General features: G+C 40.3%; 1 protein-coding gene across 1 annotated transcript; it reads right to left on the bottom strand.

The window, feature by feature from the left end:
• Positions 1–984: 984 nt before the first annotated feature.
• plcb2 (phospholipase C, beta 2) lies at positions 985–24,837 on the bottom strand. Its single transcript, XM_044376093.1, has 32 exons — positions 24,681–24,837; positions 23,682–23,759; positions 22,719–22,787; positions 21,028–21,168; positions 20,518–20,597; positions 20,356–20,409; positions 20,175–20,250; positions 19,965–20,065; positions 19,241–19,401; positions 19,002–19,148; positions 18,770–18,927; positions 17,132–17,214; positions 16,876–16,960; positions 15,669–15,885; positions 15,484–15,566; positions 15,285–15,381; positions 15,090–15,174; positions 14,778–14,902; positions 14,331–14,482; positions 12,525–12,689; positions 12,291–12,390; positions 12,019–12,123; positions 11,740–11,804; positions 10,573–10,663; positions 9,981–10,436; positions 9,605–9,788; positions 8,989–9,130; positions 6,504–6,568; positions 5,930–5,989; positions 5,624–5,681; positions 3,777–3,860; positions 985–2,511 (listed from the first exon to the last, which is right to left on the bottom strand). The coding sequence occupies exons 1-32, from the start codon at positions 24,762–24,764 to the stop codon at positions 2,341–2,343; spliced, it is 3,822 nt and encodes a 1,273-aa protein (XP_044232028.1). The 5' UTR covers positions 24,765–24,837; the 3' UTR covers positions 985–2,340.
• Between the last annotated feature and the right edge of the window lie 732 nt (positions 24,838–25,569).

Below are 25,569 nucleotides of genomic sequence, written 5' to 3'. Positions count from 1 at the left end.
TTTATCTTTCCCTCTAGTGTCAGTGTGCAGCCAAGTGTTGCCTGGTGGTTAAAGATCCTGCTCAGGCCATCCCTCTCCAGCTGGTATGAGAGAGAGCTGCCGGAGTTGTCTTCTTATGTAAGATTATCAGCCAAGTGATTCAGGGCTGACTAGTTTCACACTCTAGAGCTCACAGTTCATTTGTGTTGTGCATGAGATGGCGGGACTCTCAGGCACAAGCTGTGTATCCCAGACGTCCTCCACTTTTAAATATCAGTCATGTCATTTGATTCAGAAGAAAGGTGTCACAAAAAAAGGAAATAAGAGAAACGGACAGATGGCTTTGGATGGTGAGTCAGAGAAAAGCTGTGTTCATTAATGAATGCATGCACGTGTAAAAACTTGAAGAAATAAGTGCCTGTCATTGATGTGACAGATTGCCAGGTTCCTGTCATTTAATGAATCATATATAGAGCTGAAATTTAATTGGAACATATCTCAGTTTCTGAAAGTTTTTCACCCAAATTAAATGAATTTTCTGTGGTCCATGTGCCTATATCATGGCTCTGTTTTTAAAAGAGCACTTGATCCATTGCAGATATCGTATTAGTTGGAGAGGAAAAGACATTGCTATTATGTGATATTATGAGTCACTCATGCCATAATGTGCCTAATTATGGCCAGTATAGAGGTTTGATGCAATGCACAGTGAGAGAGAGAAAGGCTCCTCAGCAGTCATCATCAGTCTCCATCTAACGACTCTTTGTTCATGTTCCCACCACTGATTAAACCACTGGACACTGACACTCCAGTTACAAAATAGTCTTTTGTGCAGATTCTGCATCTCTTGTCTTCAGTTTTTGTCATTAACATGTGCTTTTTCTAATATGTACCTACTTGCTGTATTTCATGATGTTTGTGGCTTATCATTTAATAACACATTCACAAAATGAATTGAAGGAGTGATGAGATGGTGTTCTGGGGAGGAAAACAGAATTTCAGAAGAAACACAAAATTATTTTTATTATTCAGACTTCCTTCCTTTTATCTCTTCAGGCCTCCAACAGTTGGAGCAAGGAAAATCTCTCTGCAATTGAACTGTTCACATCTCAGACATGCACCGTCTGAAAAGGGGTTGCAAGTACAGTAGGCATTGGTCTGTATTAAGGTGTCACAAGTCCAAAAAAGGTTGGGGAAACAGTTTTGTTAAAGGGTATGAATGAAAAAAGAGTGTGTGAATGTGCACATTATCCTGCTTATGATCAGATTTCAGAGTAAACCTTTCATATTTTGCATTTGTAGACATGATTTCCTGGCTAGCTGCTGTACTCTGACAGAAACCTTGAAGTTGTGGCATGTAAACACCTTATCTGGGTTTCTGGTCATTCTCTGCCATGCACACAAGTGTCTGGCATGTAGAGAAAAAATCTTACTGTTGTTCTCATCTTCCGTTACTGATGTTTAGATGGAGAAGTTAGATCTAGAAGAATGATAAATACAGCAGAGTCCAGGAAGAAAACTGTTGCTGTAACTCATTTAGTACAGAAATTAGTCAAAAAAGACACACCTGCTCAGATGTAGATGATCAGAAACCTGGATATTGTTATAATCATGTAAACAGTGCTATGAATAACTGGATTTCACTGTGTTCATTGTAAACAGTATATCCTGAATTTGATTAAAACCAGACTGAAGACCAGGATGCTAAATGTACTCAGTGAAACAAAGGGCAAAACACACATTAAAGGGTAAATTAAGAACTTTTCATCACAGGAGTAAATAACAAAAATTCTTCCTGCAAAGGGAATATTAATGTATTGGTGTTGCATGTTGTGTATTTCCATGTATTATGCCTCCAGAGGACCTTTGTCCTACTTAAATTTACCTTTTTTTCTATTAAACCTTATTCAGTCACAACACACCTCAGTCTCAGAATGAATGCTCTGCTCTGGCTTTGTGGAGCAGTAGAAGCAAGTTTAAGTTGAAGTGAAGTGTGACACATCAACTCATCATCTCAATTCAGCCTGCGGACTCTGATAACTCGTTTTTGCCGCTATATTGTTCTTGGTACATTTATTCCTTCTTTTGAACTGGAAGATATTTTGGGTGTATAGCCGAATTTAGGATGTTAGCAACAGAAATAAAGTCAAATGGAAAATTGAAATAATTTCCAAATTGTCTAACCTTTGGTCTCCATGACATCTATTAAAACATCATTATAGCTTCAAACTCCAAAAGAATAGAATGAATAGCACCTCTAAATTAAAATTTCACTCAGTTTCCCTAGTTGATTAATCTTCTACAAAATGGGAAAAAGTTAGGACGGGGCTAAACCAAAGGGTCAGGGATACAACGGCACGTCTAACCCAAGAAGACATCTCCATAGAAGCCCACTCCTTCCACCTTATTGTCCCCAGCCTGGTCGACAAGTTTGGGGAAGTGAGCCCCCACACAGGCATTGACAGCCTCCCTCACCTCGGCTGGCAGAGACCTCATTTTCTGCTCGTGCTCCCTCAGGGCCTCCTGATTGAGCTGCAGACACAGGAGCCAAAGGTTAGTTAGAGGTTACAGACTTGTCGAAAGGACGGGTTGACATTTTTATAATGTCTTTTCTCCGCAAGGTGATTATCATAATCTTTAGAGGATGGATTTATTTATTGGCATGAGTAAAAGTAAAGATCAATGCTACTGTTAAGCTATAGGGAACTGGCTTGATTTATTTTAAACAAGAGTGATAAAAGAAAATGGCTCAACACTTAACCAAGTAATAGTGAAGTGATGTTAAATACATACTGCAAAGATTAACTTGCACGTTTAAAGCAATAAGATATCCTCATTTGTCACTTTATCTCTTAGCCCTCGCTTGGATTCCTCCCACTGCTTCTCTCAATAACAAATACTGTATCTGTAAGTTAATGCTACACACCATCCATCTGGCATTCACGCGTCAATGTCTAAAATATTTAACACCTCTTTTCTCCATATTAACTGCCAAGATTTGCCAAGGATAACAACATACATATTTTGGATAGGGAGGACAGACGGTTTGAAAGACGAGTGAAGGAGGTTTTCTACGTCCAAGTAAAGAAACCATCCCTTGACAGAGGAGGTATAATAGACCACTTATCCCCCACCTACAATGCTGTCCTTTCATCTCCTTCCCAGGAGATTTAACAAGAATTCACATTTGGCCCCATGTAACAACTCCAACAACTGTTGTTTACGCTTGGCCTCAGGTGACAATTCAACTCTAATGATAGTCTTTACAACAGCCAGGAGCACTAACGAACGAAGCAGTGTCAATGACCTTGATAACGACCCCACAGAGGTTGGAGCCAAAGAAACCCATTGGATGAGAGGTGAAACGTGTTCAAGTATCTACAACCAAATCCAGTTGCCCTTGATTCAACCCTCCTTGGATGCCAAGATTTCACAAATTCAAAGCAAAGCATTGTCATAAAAAGTGCTCTGATATCATTTACAGCGGTGGGAGCTTTGCTTCTACTTTCTCAATCACCTAAACAGATGACCACAGTTAACAATGTTAGTGAAAAACAGGGATTTGTTGGCGTTGATTGCATTGTAAATGCCTGCATTTGATTGAGTTTCAATGGGCAAAATCCTTTACGAGGACAAAAATCAGGTCCCCACAAGGTAAACCTTTAAAGTTAAAACTTGCCTTTTGGTTAAGGTAAGGGTAAAAGTTGGTGTTAGGCATTTTTTGGGTATGGTTAATTGATGCAATGTCCTCCTTAAGTGACAAAACCAAGTGTGTGTCCTGTTGTCAGTGTTTGTACCTGATTAGTCAGTGCCTTGATCTCCTCCAGTGTAGCAGCCTGCTTCTTGATCAGAGCCTCTTGCTGAGGACTGTAATCTGAAGACTGTAACAATACAATAAAGTTCAATACAACATGTAGCCACTCAAAAACACTATCGATTTGTAGTCTATAAGCAGTTCATCTGCTCATGTTTCCCTCTGAGAGGGTGTATGTGTGTGTATATCTGGAGAGGAATGCTCCCATGGGATGCAACCTGAGCGAGAGAATCAATACAGTTAAGTCACAGCAGGTTGGGCTTGTCCAGTTTAGTTACACAGCCCTTATTGCACAGGGCTATTCATTACTGAGGCTGTGCTGATTAAACAACTGATTGTGTTATAAATAGTTGCCGTAATTAATGGGCAAATGCTGATTAAGTAGATCGAAATGAGCTGCAATGTGACCCTAATGTGTGGAGGGTTGAGGGCGGTTTGCTGCCATCCAGACGGAGTCGAACGGAGAGGAGCAGAGTGAAATGGCCGGGTCTTTAACCTAGATACAACAGGTCTGAATCTTGATGAGCCAACAGAGGAACAAGAGCAGAGCTCAGTGAGTCATCGACCATGCATGGATTAGCTCGATCCCTGTAAACAGCTTCTGAGTAATGGACAAGCCTGGCCTATGGTCAGGGCCTTCTGCACTTTACACAGTGGGTAAAAGGGTCTGCGTGCATGTGTGTGAGTGGTTTGTGGGTGAATGGGTGTGCGTACTCACGTGTGTGTGGGTGTACTTACAGTTCGACACTGTGTGTTTGTGTGTGTGTGCGTGTGTGTCAGAAAGCAACATGTGGGTGTATTTGAACGTGTCAAGACGTATGAAAGGAAAACGCTATTACATGCATAAGGTGATATTTCTTTCATGTTTTGTTCAAATCTTTAGACATTTGCTGCTTCTTTGTAACCATAGTTACTCTGTTAAATATAATATGTGTTGGATGTTAAGTGTGAGCTGTGACATTAATACTGTTTCAGGTACACGTGTACATGGTACATGCAGTAATGCACATGAGTGTGTAGCTTCAGATTTCATTTCAAATGAGATGGGGATTTCCATGTGAATTGCCATTTGCTTAAAATGAAAAATTCTGGGAAATATGCTTAGAGTTAGATAAGAAGTTTGACACCAATCTCATAGTACGTTAGTTTATGTTAGCATAAAAGCTGAAAATGGGTTTAAACAGGTTTTTACTTTGATGTCTATCACTTTTTCATAAGTGTAAGTGGTGAAAAGATGGAGAATCAGCCACTAAATATCATTATTTATGTTTCCCTTTGTTCTCTCAGACAACTGCCAAACAGCCAGTCAAAGGCCGTGGTCATTATTCTATGTGTGACCAATCAAAGGAGTGGACTGTCTATTCTGCTCGTGCATACTATTCTGTGTGCTTGTATCATGTGTAAGCACCTGGTATGTATGTGCACAGCTTTTGAGACTAATTAAACGCCATAAGCCCGGTTCAGTCCAAAGGTAACAAACAACAAAAACAAAAAAAGAGTAATAAAATTGTTTTACTGTTACTGTTTATTGTTTACATTCTGTTTTGGTTTTTTTTGTACAGATGAAGCAAATTAGATATATCAGGGGTTTTTGTTACTTGGACAGAACCAGGCTAGCTGTTTACACCTGTTTCCAGTCTTTATGCTAAGCTAAGTTAACCGGCTGCTGGCTGTAGCTAACGTGAGAGTGGTATCATCTTAGTCTTTGTAAGACAGCGTGTGTGTATTTCCCAAAATGCCAACCTATTCCACTGACTGTACATACATGCTTGAAAAATTTCTAGATTCACTACTTTCAATGAGTTTAAAAGAGACTGGGTTTATACTTACTCCACCATCAGAGTGACTAGTCTCATCCAACAGCTCTGTACTTCCTGCCTTTTTCAGCCTGAGAACATAATTATAATTTTCAATTAGACCTCTTGTAAATAATGCCTCAAATTCATCAAATCAAGCAAATCTTAACATGAAATGCCATGTGGCAGAGGAGTAAGACTGAGCAGCTCTTCATTATTTGTCCTCTCTGTCCTCCCTATTTCTTTTGATTTCTAGGAAGATGTGGTAACTCAGTTTGAAGAACAGTGATGAATGGAAACACATAAAATCACCAAAGGCAAAGTCCTGCTGTGAACTCACTTTGCTTTCTGTGAGGATGAGAATTTTGAGAGCGTTTTCTTCTTATTTTCTTTGCTTTCACTGCAAATAAGACAAAGAGAGACAGTAAGGATCCCTACCTGATTAAAAAATTTAAAATGAAAAATGACCCTATAAAAAACCTTTTGCCTTTAAACAAGAGTTGCAGGGCTGTGTGTGTCTGATGTGACCTTTTCTTTATAGTGAAAGGAAGGCTTAAATGCGATGTTATATTGTATGTGTGGACAGGTAGATGACCGGGGCTGCCTTCGCTTCCCCACTGCTGTTTAAACACCTGTTGGATAATGGTTGTCCTGAGCTAACCATCTGCCAGCTGGGGACTTGGGATAACACACACAGAGACTCAGAACGCCATAAGCCAGCCAAAGGACACTAGAAGACCCGCACATTGAGGTGATTCATTCATTATTTGAGGTATTGTCGTTGCAAAATGTCAGATGACACACACACAGAGGCAGTGTCACACCAAAATCTCGGATTGCATAGACTCATCAAAGCCCTCTGCACTTGCAATGTGTACAGCATGTGTACAAATGTGTTGTATGTGCAGTTACACCTCTCCAGAGTCTTCAGTTCACTGGTGTGTCTCTCTGTGGCCATCTCCAGCAGTTTGGCCAGTCTCTGTCACAAAAAGGAAGTGTCACAATCACAGTCAAAATAAGCTATAAAATGAGACTTAAATGGCTCTCAATAATAATGTCGATATTGTAAATTCCCTTAAATTCAGTAGTCTGTTGTTAATTTGCATGAACTCTGGTTTTACGCTCAGCCCAAGACCTGTATGTGAGATGCTGTCACCTCACTCCACAGCACTTCTACAGTACGGTTTACACTCTGTGTAGTGAGGTGGCAACCTTTGAAAAATTACCTGATTGACCTCTCAGTCTCATGCAGATTCAAAGCTTATGCTAGAGCGCCTCAGAGCACCTGGGTCTGATGTATAATCAATAGGGCCTCTACAGTGCTGGCTGTTCGCCCGTGATCCCAAACACCCAACACAGAGAGGTAAAATGATCGCCTCCATGAGAGATGTGAATGTATCCCAAGCCATGGAAATCAATCCATGGCTATTTTGGGGGTGAATCATTAGATTTAATAAAGACAGCCCAGAGCTGGATATGAGGAGGGTGATGGTTGGATGAGGAGCACATGGGAACAGGTTGCTATAGGACAAGGAGCAGATCTTGACTTTCAGGTATTGAAAACTTTCATATCTGGATAGCATGTAAAATTAAAAGAAATGGATGATGCATTTGAGAAAAAGAACATTGGAAAAAGGACATGGTCTTCTAACAGTTCCAAAAAGTCTTGCAAGAAATGTGCTCTTAATTTGAGAAACTGTTTTCTGAAATTGTTTTCCACTAATAAAATCAGACATATAGGCCACTCATTAATGACTTTCAATGGTAGAGGAAGTGTTTGGGTCCTTTACGGGAGTAAAAGTAGCAGCACCAAAATGAAAGTATGATCAATTAGAAAATTTAAATCCTGCATTCAAAGTGTCAGTATTACCAGGAAAATGTAGCTATAAGTATCACATGTAAAACCACCCATTATGCATAATGGCCCCCTTGAGTGTGTGTTTTTTTTCTTATTCTTATTACTGATTCATTAATATCTAAGTCTAATTTTTATGTTATAGTTGATCATGGTAGAGCTGATTATTTATATACTGTTAGGTTATGTAATCTATCATTGTATTTTTAAAAAATTAAAATATGTTATGTGCATAAATATTCATCTGCAAAGAAACAGCTATAGCAGATGAATGTAATGGAGTAAAAAGAACAATATTTCCCTCTGAAATACAGTGGAGAGGAAGTTTAAATAGGCAGAAAATAGAATAACTCACTAAAATTTGCCTCGAATGACTGATTTAAACACAACATAGACATACTGTTGGCATGGCTAACATGTTAGAAATTGTTGTTTACACACCCAGCAGACATAGACCAACATTCATTTGCAGAAATGTTTCCAGCTAGTCGTTTGCAACTTTTTTGCAGAAATCCGTTGCCTGCTTTGCCTGGAAATTGAAACGGCACAAATGAGAGCCAGGAGAGTAAAACGATAAAGCTGCGGGGCGTAAAACTGAAATAATGAACTAAAAGATGCTAAAACATTTCACTGAGTGTTGCAACTACAGTGTTGGGTGATAAATCTTTCACTTCCCTTTCAAATACTGTACATGTGTAATAATTTGATCCATTGCTAATATAACAGCTTTAACTGAACCTACATTAACTGATTTTTTTGGCCCCTTGGGGGCAGCGGACACAAGCTGCAAATACAACATTGACATATAATATTTTAATATGTAATTACATATTTTACACTATGAGAGCAGTGAGAGTGAACCAAAACAGTAAAGTTGCGGGCCGGACAGCTAAACAATTAAATGAAACTTGCTATAAAGCTCCGTAAAACTGAGAGAAGCTGCAGAGTCGGGTGATAATTCTTCAGCTGTGGAATGACTACTGTTCAGCTTTATGCTCGCTGTTGCTGCGATTATTATTAGTCGTATTTCTATTATTATTATTGTTGTTATTGTTATTATTGTTGTTGCTGTGCTTCACTGTGTCTCTCTCTCCCCCCTGCCTCTTTCTCTCTCAACCAAACTAGTCACCATCCATCTAGAGCTCGGTTCTGCTTGAGGTTTCTTCCTGTTAAAGGGGAGTTTTTCCTTGCCGCTGTCACCAAGTTCTTGCTCATGAGGGAACGTTGGGTCTAAATTAAAGATATGGTCAAGATCTGTTCTTTGTAAAAAGTGCCCTTTGATAACTTCTGTCATGATTTGATGCTATATAAAAAAAATCGACTTGACTTGACTGTTGGCTCATCACTGTGAGCAACACCTTTGACATAACACATTGTCATTTGATACATTCTTATTATGAAAAATATCAGTTATAGCTGCTTTAAGTAAATGTAATTAGTTGCTCTCCACCACTAGTGTCTGTTTTCTGGTTTTAAATGGGAAACTACATTTTAATGAGCCACCTTTAAGTGTAGTTATAAACATGAACCTGTATTCTACCAACCTCTGTGGCACACTGCTCTTTCCTCTTTTTCAGCTGATCACACTGCTCCCGCCACAAAGCTTGCAGCTCAACCTGCATTTTTTCCTTCTGTTCCTGCACCCGCTCCGTCTTCACACTGGAGTCAGATGTGTTTCCCCCTCCCCTGCAAAGACCCACAACATTATTCAACACAACAGGCCATATGCAAGGGGAATAGAGTTTATCGACTAACAGTCACTGTCCCTTGATGTACAGAAATGCGAATAAACTCGAGTAGTTACTGGAAATCATACAGCAATGTTCACTCGGCCTTGAATAACACATGTTTTGTCCTGAGAGCACAAAAAGCACTACAGCCCATATTAATTTACTTGATCTCTTCATCCTCTAATATTCAGCTTCAGCTAGAAAAACACATTAGCCGAGGAATACTCTCTGTACATCTAAATATTATGTCATTAATGACACTGATCAAAACAACAACAACTTGATTAGTGTCAGTATTAATATGCTGTACTCTGAAATGATTACCCTACCCTCTTTTGTACTGTAAAACATTTTTCCTCCTATATTTCAGCTGGATACTGACTCTGAAATGAATAATGACAACAAATACAGAAAAAATAAACCGCCTTACTCTTTTTTCTTCTCTGAGGTCTTCTTCTTCATGGCCTTGAAGGAGTCAGAGTATTTCTGAATTAGATCCTCTCCTTTTTTCAGATATTTCTTTTCTGCTTCTTTCATCTCTCTCTCTTGACGCTTGATGACCTTCAGATAGTTCTTGTGCTGTGTCAGTTCTTCAGTAGTCACAGTTGAAGGCTCTACAGCATAAACACACAGGGCTTTGTTGTGAGAATCCTCCTACTTGTGTTGGCAGTGGATATGCCTTTATAATAAATCTACTCAACAAAAAAACTCTGGTCTGTATTTTCCTTCTCAGGGTCCTTTATCTATAGCGTAAAGACAGAAGGGAAGCAGTGTTGAGTGCAGCACATGAAGCACTTCAGTATTACCTTCGCTACATGTTGGCGGGTGAGATAAGTCATCTGATCCTGCAGGCTCGGGAGATGCACTTGCTGGACAGGGTTCAGCCACAGCAGTAGGCTCTCCTTGAACCTCGTCAGCCGTGCTGGCAGTTTCTGTGCACGGTTTTTCATCTGAAACAGGCTCAGGATTTGCACTGGAGTCAGTGTCCGGCTCCTCTTTGTCTTCAGGAGTTGCCTCAGGCTCTTCCTTCTCAAGGGGAACTTCTTTAGGAGATTCACGGGGAGTTTCAGATGTGGTGTTTCCTGCATCCGGTGCTACATCTTCAACAGGAGGGGTATCAGGAGTTTGAGGAGGCTCTGCTGCAGGTTGTGGAGTCTCTGGTGTGCTCTCTTCTTTAGCTTCTTCTGCACTTGTTTCAGATGGAGACTGCAATGATTGTTCATTGGCCTCAACGGGTGTTGCAGGTTCAAATGATGCTTTTTCTAGTAAAGGTGGAAAGTTCAGCAAATCAGTGATCACAGATACAGCCTCTAAACCCAGACCTGAAGCTACATTTCAGGAACCTACTACAAGAGAAATTTAAAGCTCCAAATATTTTCTTTCACAAAGCGTCATTACCTGTAGCAGGGGCTTCATTTTTCTTGGCCTTCTCAGTGGGGGTTTGTACCACGAGAGGCAGCTCATAAGGAGAAATGTAGTCAGAAGATGACTGCGTGGGCACAAAAAGGACAGGAACATCACAATCTAGCAAAGCTGGTTGTCTTCCAGGAAGTTAATTGATGCTGTTAAGGTTTTATGGAAGAACTGGGGACATTGCTGATATATCAATTTTAGTAGATGATAGCTCATGATCAGTGGTGTAAAGTAACTAAGTACATTTACTCAAGTACTGTACTACAGTACAATGTTGAGGTACTTGTACTTTACTTGAGTATTTCAATTTGATGCTACTTTATACTTCCACCCCACTACAGAGGGAAACATTGTACTTTCTACTCCACTACATTTATTTGACAGCTTTAGTTACTTCTCAGATGAAGATTTGACACAATGGATAATAAAACAAGCTGTTAAAAATACAACACATTGTTAAAGATGAAACCAGTGGTTTCCAACCATTTTGGCTTTTGACTTTGTACAAAAGCAGTGTGTTGTCCGGGTCACATTTCAGATATCTATGAGTTGTTAACAGCTCCACCAAATAGTGATTTTTCCCTCTAAACTTCTCACATGATTTCATTTCAATAAATGTTCAAATGATCCAATATTTCACCACAAATCAAAGATTAGAGAAAAAGTCCAAAAACTGAAAATAGATTTGTGTATCAGAACATTGTTTTTTCTTCTTTCCTCTCCCATCAATCATCTCACGACCCCTCAGATTTACCTGGTGACCCCTTGGAGGGGCCTGACCCCTCGGTTGGGAACCACTGGACTAAGCTTGCTAACTGTATATAGAGTAGTTCAAACTAGCTCCATCTCCAGCAGCTACAACAGTAACATGCTGCTTACACACTGATGCTTCAGTATTAATAATCTAATGATGTCATATATAATAATATATCAGTCAGAGGGACCAAACCACTACTTTTACTGCAATACTTAAACTACATTTTGCTGCTGATACTTATGTACTTTTACTAAAATAGGATTTTTCATGCAGGACTTTTACTTGTGATGGAGTATTTTTACTTTGCTGTATTGGCACTTTTACTTCAGTAAAGGATCAGAATATTTCTTCCACCACTGCTCATGGTTAAGTTTCCTTTAGCTGCTTTTTGTTACCTCCTTTGTGGTCTTTGCAGTCTTCTCTGTGCCCTTTGTTGGGTTAAATAAGGCATCTGTGAAATCTGAGACATAATCCAATATGTCAGTGCACAATAATTCATAATAAAATTTTTACCAAATTGAAATGGTTATGAAAAAATTAAGCTACCAAGCTCCACACAACCAAACTAAATCAGAATCTTGTCCCTGACTGTCACTCTGGCAAAATGGATTCAACTGCTGCAGTTTTTTTTTTTGTTTTTTTTTTTCAAAATCACAAAATGAAAAGCCAAGCACCTGCGAAGGCAGCAGGGATGTAGTCCTTGACCTCGATGTACACAAAGAGAGCAGGCAGAGTGAGCAGCATGTTGCTCTCGCTGCGCAGGCAGATGTGATGGAAGCCTGCGGGGCATAAAACCTCTGTGAATTGAAAACAGGGCAGCAGTTTCCCTGATCGACAAGCTGGCTAAAACAAGTTAGCAAACATCCTGAGGCCTTGGATGACTCAGTGATGGTTTAAATTATGTAGATGATGAAGCATCAAGGTTTTTTATCTCCATTTTACCGACCTGATTGGATAGCATCAAGAGGGATGATCCGGTGCCCCACGAATTTACCGTTTTCTTCATGGACTACAATTCTCAAAGAGGCCATTTCTGGGAGCAGAATCTATCAGTGATAACAACAACAGACATATTAAGACCAACAGCAGCAGCACAGCAGGTCATGAGCTCACACAAACACATTCACTCTTATCTGTACTTATGTGCATATTTGAACATGATCGGTGCACTGACACACACCTTCTCAAAGACAAAAGGCTCCTCATTCCACACAGGGTTAATGGCGTTGGGTGTGGTGGACCACTTGGTGCGATATTTCTTCTTGGGGTCCCCCGGCAGCCCAATCACCTCCACCTCAACCCCTGTTTTGACATTCTTGTCAGATAGAAACTGGCCGGAATAGATCTGGTGAGACAGGTGAGGAAGACTTGATGACCTACATGTACGAACTGATCAACAGAATGGACGTGCCCTGTGGATCCATGTTCAGGACACAGTGGATAAAAATAGAGCTCAGTTTTTCAGTCATGCAGAGTCTGCTGAATACCAGGAACCATGTATCAGTCACAGCAGGAAGCCTGTATTAATAATGACTAGGAGGACAACCAAGCAAACATGGCTTCACACAAACACACTTCCCACGGCTGTCTGGGATAATTTATTTATTATTATTTATTAGAGCAAAAACAGCTATCAGATATACACATATTGCCGTTTTTTATTCATCCCTACAATAGAATGCCATAAATGATAAAATTTCAATATGTGAAAAAAATAAACTGCAGCTTTAATGTGGTTATTTTCACTTTTATACTTATTTTCTTTTTGTTTTCAGTGTTGGGACTACATGTGGACCACACTTTACCACATGTTTCAAGACTCCAAGACTCACAGCAGACACACACAATCTTCTTTGCGGCAGAAGACGCGAGAGTATGCCTAAGACTCAGAAACTAAGTTTCCTTGTGCCAGCAGCTAACACACAAGTCTGCTGGCCAGTTTAACAAGTACAGGAGCCGCGAAATGGAGTTAGCTTGCCACTAACTCTACACAAAGGAGTGACCTGGGCCCTCTGCATGACTGGAGTGCTGTCTCCCCAGCAACGCCTGCATCTTTCAGCTTCAGAGCCAAAGCCTTCACAGCCTGACTCACCCATGGATTCACCGGCTACAAAGCAGGACGCCACAAAGCATCTCTTCCTTCATGAACTGGTAACAACTGGGCATAGCCTAGCAACACAGTGAAGCATAGTACGTCTAAGTAAGAATGTGTAACTCAAACAATGTACTGTACATGTATTGATTTGGTTAAGGTTATACATTGAACTGTTGTTGTGATGTCCTTGTTGCTTATAGTCAGGTTACTGCATAGCCGCACCGCTAGGTTAATGTTAGCAGGCTTAACACATGTTACCTCCAGTAACCAGGCCTTGCATGCAACTAACCTCCTTTTAACCTGGCACTTTTAGCATACACCAATTGGCCTTGAACAGAGAACCACACAGTTAAGAGGTTAAAACCTAGTTTGGCAAACTTTGGTTCAGGCAGCACATGTGGTTCAAGACACCACATGGTCTGGCCTTTTATCCCTGTAGTTCCCTTTATCAACCAAATCGTCGGCATGCCATGTGCTCAGTCACCAGCCATCTTGCTATTGTCTTCCCTACACACACACACACACACACACACACACACACACACACACACACACACACACACACACCCCTGCTCTGTAAAGAACTCCAAATCCGTCAACCATAACTAACTACTGATATGGTGATTTTGTTTATAGTTATTAAATTAATTATTTATCAAAGTCCCAAATTCATAGATTAGTACACTTTGAGACTGAATTGGCTATCTTTTTCCATTTTTCCCAGGGTGGTGCCCCGTTATTATTAATTCTGATTAATAATTTTATTGATTTTAATAATTAACGATTATCTTTGATAATGGTTAACAAGCCAAACTAGTAGCCACACCCCAACATCAGATTTCACAGATTCTTGCAGCCCAATGGTCAGTAATGTCAAGGCTGTGAACCTGCCTTTATGGTCAGCGTGCTTGCCACAACGGTGTCGATCCTGTCACAGAAAGGGTCAAACTTCTTGTCACTGCGACGCAGAACATCATGCTTGAGCAGGTAGCCCGTTCTCCCGTTGAATTCAAACAGAGCCATGTTCAGCTGCATGGGGAAATCTGAAAGTATACACAGCCCATTCATGCCCCCACCCCTCTTCTCCTCAGCACAAGGAGGAGCAGTGAGCGTTTGGGATGCAAGGCACAGACAGCAGAGGCCTGTGCTGCTCTAAAAGGTGCAACACTGACCTTCTGTGGTGAAAAACAGAAGCTCGGGTTTAAAAAATAGAACAGAACATTGAATATGTCAGATTCAAATTGTAACTAAACAGCTACTGGGAATGGTTACATCCTTGCAGTCACGTTGTATTTTATGTTACTGAAAGAGGTCATCAGTGTGCATGTCTATTTATACCCATCGTCTGGTAGTTGAGCGCCACCATCTGGCAGCCTACGTTCCAAAACGGCTGGGGACTGTAATTGGATGAGTCCATTCTTGTTCCTTTGGGGTAAATCCTACTCATCTGCCTCTTGTTGTATCTGGGACATAGTTAAAGAAGCATGGATTTATATCACTGTATTTATGTGTCTAAATATACTTGTCTGATTGTGCAAGACAATATATTTCTGATGAATTTAGGTTGCTTTTTGAACAAATTCACCCCACTTAAACATAGGTTGCCATATTGTGCAGGATGACAACATCTGCAGCGCTCTTAAAGGATACTCGACAAATTCAACAGCAGTCTTGGAAATCATTGCCTCCCCTTTAGTCTCCACAAAAGATGAGATGACGTAACTCTTGTTTTTCTCTGTGAAGGGAAAGAAGACTTTGATTTATTTACCTGTGCTACTTCTTTTTTGAAAGTACATGTTGTGAAATCTATTTGTTTTGGGTTAAATTTAGGAAGCAAAGATGTACTTCTGGCATTGTCAAAAGAGATGAATTTGTGGGGTTGGATGTAGTTGACCAGGGCTGACATTTCCTCATACGCTGTTACTTCTTGTCCAGCTGTGCCCTGTGGGGGATTGACAGGAAGTTTACTGATGTCTGAACTGTTCTGGCTGGACACAGATGATGTAAGGCTGTAAAACTGTCACCACAATTGTCATTTCTCAACCTCATCGGATGTCTTCATTTTCTCCTCATCCTGTTCCTCCGTTTCCTCCTGCTCCTCGTTGTCCTCCACAGCTGCGTCCCCTTCTGATTAAACATATAAACACAATGTCAGTAACACCTAAAATAGCTAAAACAAGCCTATTTCTGGAACTTAATCTGATTTGGCTTGAGGTTCATCCTGTTCACCTTGGTTCTCCTGGGTGCTGGGTGCTGCTGGGTTAGCAGGATCCTGGGACATGGTTTTTGGGTCCGGGGTGGGCGCAGCTGTGGCTGTGGTCTGGTCACTGGCTGCTGTGCTGGTTTTCTTAGTCTGGCTTGGCTTCTCATGGCTGCCCTTTTTATTCTTGATAAGGATCTTGCCCATGAGCTCAGATGGGCTGGGGATTTGCTGGCCTGGTTTAAGCTAAATATTTGAGACAAATACGACAAATACCTTCAACTAACTTGGGATAAACAGGGGCAAAACTATACCTGAGGACAACAAAGTCATGTTCATATTGTCTTTGTGAATGTGGGGGTTTATATAACCTCAGGAGACCTTTACATTCAACAATTAAACACAAATTACACATGGTAGTTTTTAGGCTAATTTTGATATTTCTGACTCAAAATATTTACAGGTAACACTTTTGACAAAGTTGTTGCACACCATTAAGTCTTACTGACATGTGTTAAAATATTGATGCTCAATATCTTGAACTTTGAGTCAAAAATGTTGGCAAAATAGATATATCAATAAAATTGTAAAAGAAATTTGCTGTTTCTTTACCAGACTTGCATTTCTTACAGTGTAGGGAGGGCTTTGAAACAACATTTACATTAAATTAACAAAAAGAAGACTAAGTTACCAGTTATTATCCTCTAAGGACGTTAGACATCTGTAGAAAAGGTCCTGCCAACCCAAACCCTCCGTTGCCAAGATATTTGATTAAACACCAAAAATGTCAAACTCATGGTGATGAAAAGTTAGGAGGTCACCAAAGTCAAGTGGCTTAACGCATGAAGGTCTACACCAAATTTCATGGCATTTTGTCAGACAGTCGCCCCCCCCCCCCTCCGCCCTCTCCAACACACACACACACACACACACACACTCACACAACCAAGAGGGGGTGAACAGACTTTGGCTCTTGATATAGATCAGTTAGACTGGTATGGGAACCTATGAGGGTCATGTCTAGCAGAGATAAGAAAGAGGACAAATATGAAACTTGAACTTTCCCATTTATTGCCTTCATACTAATATGGTTAGACTGCAGACATCAGCTGAGTCACACGGTATGATAAACCTTCATTTAATTAATCAGGCAAACTGTTTTGTTTAAATACAAATCTGCCACATATAAACTTTATCTAACTCTATTATTTCGACAGGGAGCCGTGTTATACTCACAGGGTATTTGTCCAGCGGGTCTGTCAGCAGGGCATCACCAAATATGGTTTTGCAGTAGTTTGCCATCTTCTCCTGCTGTTTCACCCTGAAACAAAGCACCGTAACACCTGTTACTGTCCGCTGCCAGAATGAAATATTCAATTACATCCTCAATCTGTTCCATCAATATTCCATGTGGGATAATGGCATTAGAACATTATTACATTGTGTTAATAGCATTACATGGCATGAGTTCATGGGAAAAACTCAGTCTTACGAGTCAACGTGGTTCTCAAATGAGAGGATAACAGGGTACTGTGAGGTCTTGAAGGCACTCTCAGCAATGGCCTCAATCACATCCTGTCACACATCGCACACAAAGACATTTTGTGTTTGATATAAATATTTAACCAGACTTTTAGTTTGGTTGAGATTAGGGAGGAAGAGAAGCAACAGAAAACAAAAATGAGCAAATGATGCAACAGCAAAGAGCATGATACACATACATTGACATACATATACTCACATGTTTTACACTCTTGTTGTTTATACTCTTATCTATTACTATTGCTTTTACTATTTTAAATATTTCTTTTTTTATCCCTTACTGCATTGTTGAGGAATTGAAACGTAAGATTTTTACTCTCTTATACTTGTTTAATGAGATGTAACAATAAAGAATTTGATTAAAAACACAAGGAAATCATAAAAATCCCCCCATAAAACATGAGACAAACAGACTAAGCCAGTCATGACACTTCTCTCAAAGCATGAAGAGAGACAATATGACAAACTGCAGAGCTATTGCCTGTATGCAGAGGCCCTGCAGTCCGCTCCAAACCTATCACATCTAGAGGCTGACAGTAAACTGAACTGAGGTGTTCTGTCTGGACCATTGGGACTGTGAAGCTCTGGCTGCCCTTAAATGGAAGTGTTGAGTGCGAGAGGATGACGGGGGTGACTGCTTGTGTGTGTACGTGTGTGTTTGTGTGTTACTGTGTGCCTTTGAGCTTTCACGCTCTTTTGCTCTTTGTTGCACATGAGCATGAATAAATGGGTATCAGTTAATCTGTCTTATTATGATATTTATACCCTGGAGTCAGCTGCTGGCAAGTGTTTACATGAAGATGTCATGTTGAGATAATACAAACTGTGATCACAGGAAGCTAAATGTTGTCCATTCACTAGAAAAGGCCCAAGATTTATGATAGAGGACAGAAAGAAAATATTTACCAGACATGGGTAGGGCTTAAGTCAAGAGCTGTTAGAATTTGTCTGTACTGCTTCATTTTCTGGGTTGAATTGTTTTCTCCTTCCATTTATACTCCTCAGAAGTATATATGTAAGTTTAGCTGTCCGCAAACCCAGATGGAAATGAATAGTGGAAATAGAACAAGAGGTCTGAACAGTGGGAGTCAAAATAGTATTAGGCCATATTGCAAGATTTTCTTTAAAAACTGGAGGTTATTTATATATAAGGAAGAGGTCCAGATGAATGTGAAGTTGGTTTGAAATGTCCATGATAGAAATTTAGAGAGCTTTTGACAAGAAAAAAAGTTCTCATGGCCTGTTGGCATGCACTAAAGGATGTTATTCATGCAGTGGGAGCAGGTCCAAATGAAAATAAAGTTGGCATGGAGCAGCCATGAAAAAATGAGAGAAGACTATTGACAAAAATCTGAAAAGCTTGGCCTTTTGACATGCACTTTTGAGAGTCTTTGACGCTTGTCAGCTTCACATCTAATGACAAGTTGAACAAGGTCTATGGCTTCAATATCTGATCATGAGGGGAAAAGTAACTGCAATTACCACAAACAATCTGTATCTCTATTTGTTCAGAGAGTGTTAAATATCCAAATAATGTATTTGCATTCTGAGAACACACACAAGGTGTGCCCAAACTATATGTAACCACCTTGTAGAGAATCTCAGTCGTCATGGTGAAGCCGTGGGTGATGATGGGCTCTTCATCTGGAGGTTTTCCCTTCCAGCAGTCCAGCTCCAGACACCGGCAGCCGGACAGCAGACACTGACGGTACATCTCCGGAGAAGACACGCCAGAAAACTGACCAGCTGCAGGGGGAAAGACAAGTTCTGGTGATCAGGTATGAGAGTTTGTAAGCTAAAAACAAAGGGATGTATGTAACCTGTCAGGTATGTGTTGTGGGAGGACTTGATGAAGTAGTGGGGTAAGGGCTGAGTCATGTCCTGACACTTTGCCAGCCTGTCCTGCATCACTACTGATGTCTCCGGCCCCATCAGGAAGCATAAAAGGCCTTCTGGAGAGATCAGGCCTGTAGATGAACAAGAAATACACATCGAAGGATTCAATGCAATTACAAAAGCAATGTCAAGTTTGTCGGTGCTCCATATAACAGAATCTTACCTCTGTTGGAATTAGCAGAGAGAGGTTCATATTTGTCTATTAAAGCCTTGATCTGGTCCTGCCGCAGTCGTGGAAACAGCTCCTCGTTGAGGCGGGAGTCCCTCTGTTTCTCATTGAGGAACTTGGTGAAGTTCTCCTTCGTCATGGTGGGTTTGGTGGAGCTGGAGGGCACAGTGAGGCGTGACAATCACATCACCGCTGCACTTAATATTGCTCATGCCCATGATGGCCCACTATCTGCCACCTGAGCCCGTGCCAGACAGCTAATACATAAACTGAAGGTTCAGACTGGCCAAGCATGAGGCCGGCATGATGTAATTTACACCAGGTGTCTCTGGCTTTGTGCTATCAAATTAGAATAAGCAAAAAAGCATGTTTCTGGCTTCATAACCATTAGATACAAAGTTACCTGAGTCTTTTAGAGTATTTTAGTTAGATGCCAGATGGAAGGGTTCACCAATCACCACAAAGAGAAAAATAATGATGATGAAGACAACCATAACAAAATTAAACAGATTTTTTCCCCTGATACTCTACATTTGTCCTAACACCAAGTGGAAGTGATCCCAAAGAGTTAAACGTAAAATAACATGAAACAGACCAATAATTTAAGCAGTTGTAGGTTATTATACAGAAAAACTACTGATTATTATTTAACAATAAATCAATGATTATTCAGCCATATAAGGAGGTGATAAGGAAGGCATAGTAGAGGTTGACTCACTAAGAAGTGAAGATCTCATAGATCTCAGGTCGAGGGCAGAGATTTGACAGGAAGGCCTTGAAGGCAGCTTCAGTGAAGACATCAGGCTTCATGGTGTCATACTGAAGATACATGTAACAGTCAAAGGTCACAGTACACATCATCAAGGGAAGAAGTGAATACAGAAATTTTAAAATGACCACCAAACAGCCAAAAGGTCTCATTTCTAACCTTTCCTTTGGGGAGGTGTGCTGACGCCAGGGCACTCTCTACCCTCTTCTTATCCGCAGGGAACATCTTGTAAATACTGAGAAATGCACAGTGAAACATTGAGAAGGAAATACAGAAATCTACCACACAAACAAACTACTGTGCCAACTCCAGCCAACACCTTCAGAGGGTAGCAACCTACTTTTTCACAGGGATCTTGCCATCCTTGTTGGTTTGAAGAGAAATCCGGGTGTATCTATGAGATTAAATGCACAAAAACCCACCATGATGATAACTCTGTGTTACACAATCAAATTAAATGGTATCGTGTTCACTCAGACATGATGTCATGATGCCCACTTACATTTTTTCCAGGAAGACTTGTCTGCATGCATTGTTTCTTGCAGCGTTGTAGGCAATTGCAAGGATGTCATTTGCCCAGTTCTGGTGCACATTTGATTACAATACAATACATACAAATATTATATTCAACATGAGCTGTGCTTGAAATATCATTACCCTTAAAATCATTATAAAAGCTTTTAAAAGAACACCAACTCACCACTAGAGGCATTAACACAATTGTACCTCAGGAAATGAGAGTGGTGCATGTGAAGTTTGAACAAAGCACAATTGTGATTTCATTGCAGCTGATTAAATCCGGATATTGGAGTCATGAAGTCTAATAAAGACTAAAAGGGAGAGAGAGAGCGGCTTTCTGGAGGAAGCAAAGGCTCACTTTATGCAGCTAATGTCCTGCGGGCTGTGTTTGAACAATCAGAGGGGATCAGTGACAGAAAGGGAGAATTGTAAACAGCTAGAGGAAGTACACAGCACAAATAACACACAGTCAGTGTGTACAGTGGTTTATTACCTGTGTCACTTTCTCCTTGGATGCAAAGAAGTTATGATAGGTCAGATTCACTGTGTCTGGACCTGAGACGATGGTCAGGGTTTTGGCAAGGTGGTTGCTGTCTGGGAAGTCCAGGTTGAACACATTGCGGACCTTTGAGTGCTGTGAAAAGCAAAGAAGGAACAAGAGTTAAGTCATGTAAAATATGTCTGCCATACGTTTCATAACCAATTAGATCTCTTTGGCTCATGCATTTTTAATATTTTTCAGCTATTTACTTGATTATTTTTTGTTTTTTATCTTTCTTTTTTTTTTTTAACCCTTTGTTTGCTTAAAGAAGAAAAAAAAAATCATGTCTGCAGCTCTTGTATTCTGCACTGATTGGACACCTGGCAGCACTAGCTTTATCAACACAGGCAAATTTGCTGACCACGACATGCAAACATATGCACATACACACTGAGACTCTCTCTCTGCTCTCTCTGTCTCTCTCTCTCTCTCTCACACACACACACACACAGTCATGTTTCCATCACTTGAGAGGACATTACATCGACTTACATTAACTTCCTGGAGACTTATCCTAACCTTAACCATAACCACCACATGCCTAACCCTAATGCTTACCCTAACCCTAACATGACCCTAAACTTACCTTAACCTTAAACCAAGTCTTCTACTTAAAATTGATGATTTACATTAAGGGGACTTGCTTTTTGTCCCCATAAGGAAGGCTAGGAGGCAAATTTGTCCCTGAAAGTAGCCTATGACAGACCCACACACACACACATACACACACACATATCAGATCGTGGTCACTTTTGGGGACATTACATAGACTTACATTAATTTCCTGGAGACTTACCCTAATCCTAACCATAACCACTACTTGCCTAACCTGTACCCTAACCTTAACCTAACCCTAACTTTAACCACTGACCCAAAAATCAGCTTTTTCCCAACTGGGGACACAGCTTTTGTCACCAACTGGACAAGCCACCCCCAATTAGCTGGTCTGAAGCCTGAAATTTGTCCCTGAAAGTATTCAAACACACAAACATACCCATATACGACACAAACAGCAGCAAGAACACCCATGCAGACACCTCCCTGTATCTGCTATTCTACAATCCATCACTTCTACGCTACTTTCAGCATCGCAGAGTTGACACCAGCACTGAAGCCAGCTTCCCGAAACTCCTCAGGGGCTGGAGAGTAGGATGTGCTGGTTTCCAACAACGCTCCAACTGGGATGCTGCAGTACTCTGCTCTCTCCCTGAGGGGAACAGATTTCAGATTTCACCTCTGAACCCTCAGTGAGAGATGATGATGTGTGCATACTGCAACTCTCTGCGGAGGCCAGCGAGGAGCGGAAAAAAAACCAAAACTACAACTGTCAGCTCTCGATATGAAAAAACAAACACGAGCTCGCTCACAGAAATCTCAGATCATGACTCAGTGTGTGGTGTGGTGTGTGTTTATGTTTGTTTGTGTTTGTGTTCATCTGTTTGTTTCTGCAGTGGGGGAGTAGCCTGGGTACATGTGTCCAATGCCATTTTTGCAATGCAAATATGCCTCTCATACTAATGTGCAAACTAATGGCTTGACAACCTATTTGCATGCCTGCAGAGATTTCGCACAATGAGCACACTTCTTTGACGTAATTGGATCAGAGAGGAGGTTACTACATCAAACAATATCATCATACTCACTTTGGGAAGTTTTGCATATTTCCCTGTTCTGGTATCTCTGATGGTAGCAACATCCACGAATGTTGTTTCCTAGAAACAAGAAGCAGAGAATCATCTCCATTACTGAATTCAACATGTAGGCGCCAGTCCAAATATGGATCGTGATACAAGTCATCCTTTGGCAAAGTGCAAAAACTTTGTTTGTGAGAAGAATATTTGACTGGATTGTCTTGAAATGCCATGTTGCTTTTTCATTTAAAATGCACATGAGAATTTTATAGTCCACAACAGCATGACAGCATGATTGGAACCCAGACGCTTTTGATGTAGGGTTCACTGGTTTTCTAGTGTGGCAAAAACCAGAAAGTGCCTCATTGAGAAAGAGAGAGAGAGAGAGAGAGAGAGAGAGAGAGAGATGGTGCATCACGGTTCAGCTGCTCAGTGCAGTAGGATGGTGAGCCCACATCAGCACCAATCAATAATCTCCCCAAGCTGCTGGGACCGAAAGATGTTCTTGGTTATCCCACAGCTTTGTTAGATCCAATTTACATGCACATTACACACACACACACACACACACACACGCACACACACACACACACACACACACACACACACACACACACACACACACACACACACACACACACACACACATTGTCCTAGGTAACTTTTGGGGACATTACATATTTCCTGGAGACTTACCCTAACCCTAAACTTAGTCATTGAGCCAAAAATCAGCTTTTTCCCAGTTTATCCCCGAAAGTAGCCTATGACACACACACACACACAGACAGACACACACACACTTACACACACATACACACACACACGCACACACGACTTCCTCTATTTGATATATGTTTTAATCTGTCAGGTTGTGCCATCTCTACTACCAACTGAATGCTAGTTAGCACTGATCCACACCTTTGACATATTGAGGGCAGTTTTTTTTTTCTTTTACAGACTCTTGATATTGATTACCTTGCTTTGGTTGATCCAGTAGAGATAAAACCCTTTCAGATCCATCTTCATGGTGACATGATCAGTCTTCGTTGAGTCCTTGATGGAGACAAGGGAATTGGCATTCACACATTTCGGACAGTTTAAACCCAGAGCGACTTGATAGTGATGTACTCATGTTAAATTATATAATTTATTAATTGGACATCAGTGGTTAAAGTTGATCAAACTTTGTTATGATGATATTTAAATTAAACTTCCATATTGCTCATCAAGCAACAAAAAGAGTCACTCTTGGAGTTGCACACATTTGATCTGAATATATATCAATATTTCCTTTCATTTGATGTTAAATAATCACCAGCTCTGATTTTCTTGATATATTCACTTGTCATGTCAAATTGATGGATGGCAGTTGAAGAAAACACCAGATCAAAAACTGCTTTTTGATGATAAAAATCAGGAGTCAGAGGTCCAAGCAGCAAAGTGTTCTTTAATGCCGGCAATAAAGGAGAGCAAATTGAAGGTTAAATTGAGAGGAAATCTGAAGGTTTTTTCCTTCAGGACATAGTTTTTATACCCTTGGGTCGGCATAGGTCACACCTATCATCCATCCTCCTTATTTTTGGCCAATTACACCATTATTTTTATCTTCGTCACTCGTTGTTGGTCAAAACTCTTCAAGACAGGTTTTGAGCTGTCGTGGATATGTACTGGCATATTCAATTCTTCTCCAGAGAGTATTTTTAAAAAAGGTGAAGACTTTAATGCAGACCCAAACAAAGTGACATGTAATACAAACACACTCAAATTTCTCCAGTGTATGATTATGATTCTTTGACCGTGCTTCTATACGTATGTCGTGATTAAATGTGATTCATGAGATTACAAATACATCATCAATAAGATTCTAACACACAAGCACTTATTGCTTATAAAACTTATAAAATCAATCTGCGTAGCTTAATATTGTCTTTAAGCACACCAATGACACTTAATGAAAATACACCACACACTCACCTCTGACCACCTGGTAAATCTTTCTCCTTTGACCAGATAGTCTTTGATCTCTGGAGGATCCAGAAAGTACCTTTTCTTATTCATTTTGTCCTTTTAGAGTGACTTTTTTTCCCAGTAATGCTATAACTGATGTATATCCATTACATGTACACCATGGTCGTGACCAATGACTGGCTTAACCCTCCATCTGTAGCCAAAAGATGCACTAAACTGAAGTTTAGCTGATAGACTCTGACAGTCCTCAGGAGGACGCACCCCAAGAAATATGCATTGCAAATGAAGTTGACAAAAAAAACATGTAACATGAGTAAAGGTGAATGTGCTGATGTCAGAGTGTCTCCAGTCAGAGCAAACTGAATGAGAGAAAATATTGTTTTGTTTTTTATTATTTTTACACTATAGAAAAAAACTGTAAAATATTAAATGGTTGGTTCACCCAAATAACACATTTTCACACTTATTGGAATCTGTGCATATTTGTGCATCTGCCCAGGTTGTGTGTCTGCTGCTGTATTTGCATAACATCACCTAAGTATAGAATTTCAGTGTTATGAAAACAACTAAACTATCTCCATGACAAGTGAGCAACTCCACCCGCTGATTAAGGTGACGTATGAGATGTAGTGGAAAGTTCCAGAAAAAAAGAAGTAAGGTTACCTTGTGATAAGATTTATTTATTTATTTATTTTTATTGGTAATTAGGGTGAACTGAACCTTTAAGAAGTATTTTTTTTTTGCAGTTGCTTTTCATACACTAATTCTGACTTGTAGTTTGCTATCAGCATTTCAGTCTTAGGTTTATAGCTGCAGAATAAATCATTAAAATAACTAAACTAATAAAGTCCAGATGCAGGCCTTTGACTTAAACTGTGCACTACTTGGTTGAAAG

The sequence above is a fragment of the Thunnus albacares genome, chromosome 15 (genome assembly GCF_914725855.1).
Source record: "Thunnus albacares chromosome 15, fThuAlb1.1, whole genome shotgun sequence".
In the NCBI taxonomy this organism is placed as follows: Eukaryota; Metazoa; Chordata; class Actinopteri; order Scombriformes; family Scombridae; genus Thunnus; species Thunnus albacares.
The sequence above is the reverse complement of the archived record's forward strand: the minus strand, read 5'-3'. Positions and strand labels throughout refer to the sequence as shown.

What these genes read in the sequence shown, in the direction of transcription:
- plcb2 (XM_044376093.1), bottom strand. Translation starts at nt 24,764, where the DNA reads ATGAATAAGAAAAGGTACTTTCTGGATCCTCCAGAGATCAAAGACTAT. An exon ending in ACTGGATCAACCAAAGCAAG is followed by an intron (nt 22,788 to 23,681) that starts GTAATCAATATC and finishes TCTTGTTTCTAG; the next exon opens with GAAACAACATTCGTGGATGT. An exon ending in GCTCAACTACCAGACGATGG is followed by an intron (nt 14,483 to 14,777) that starts GTATAAATAGAC and finishes GTATACTTTCAG; the next exon opens with ATTTCCCCATGCAGCTGAAC.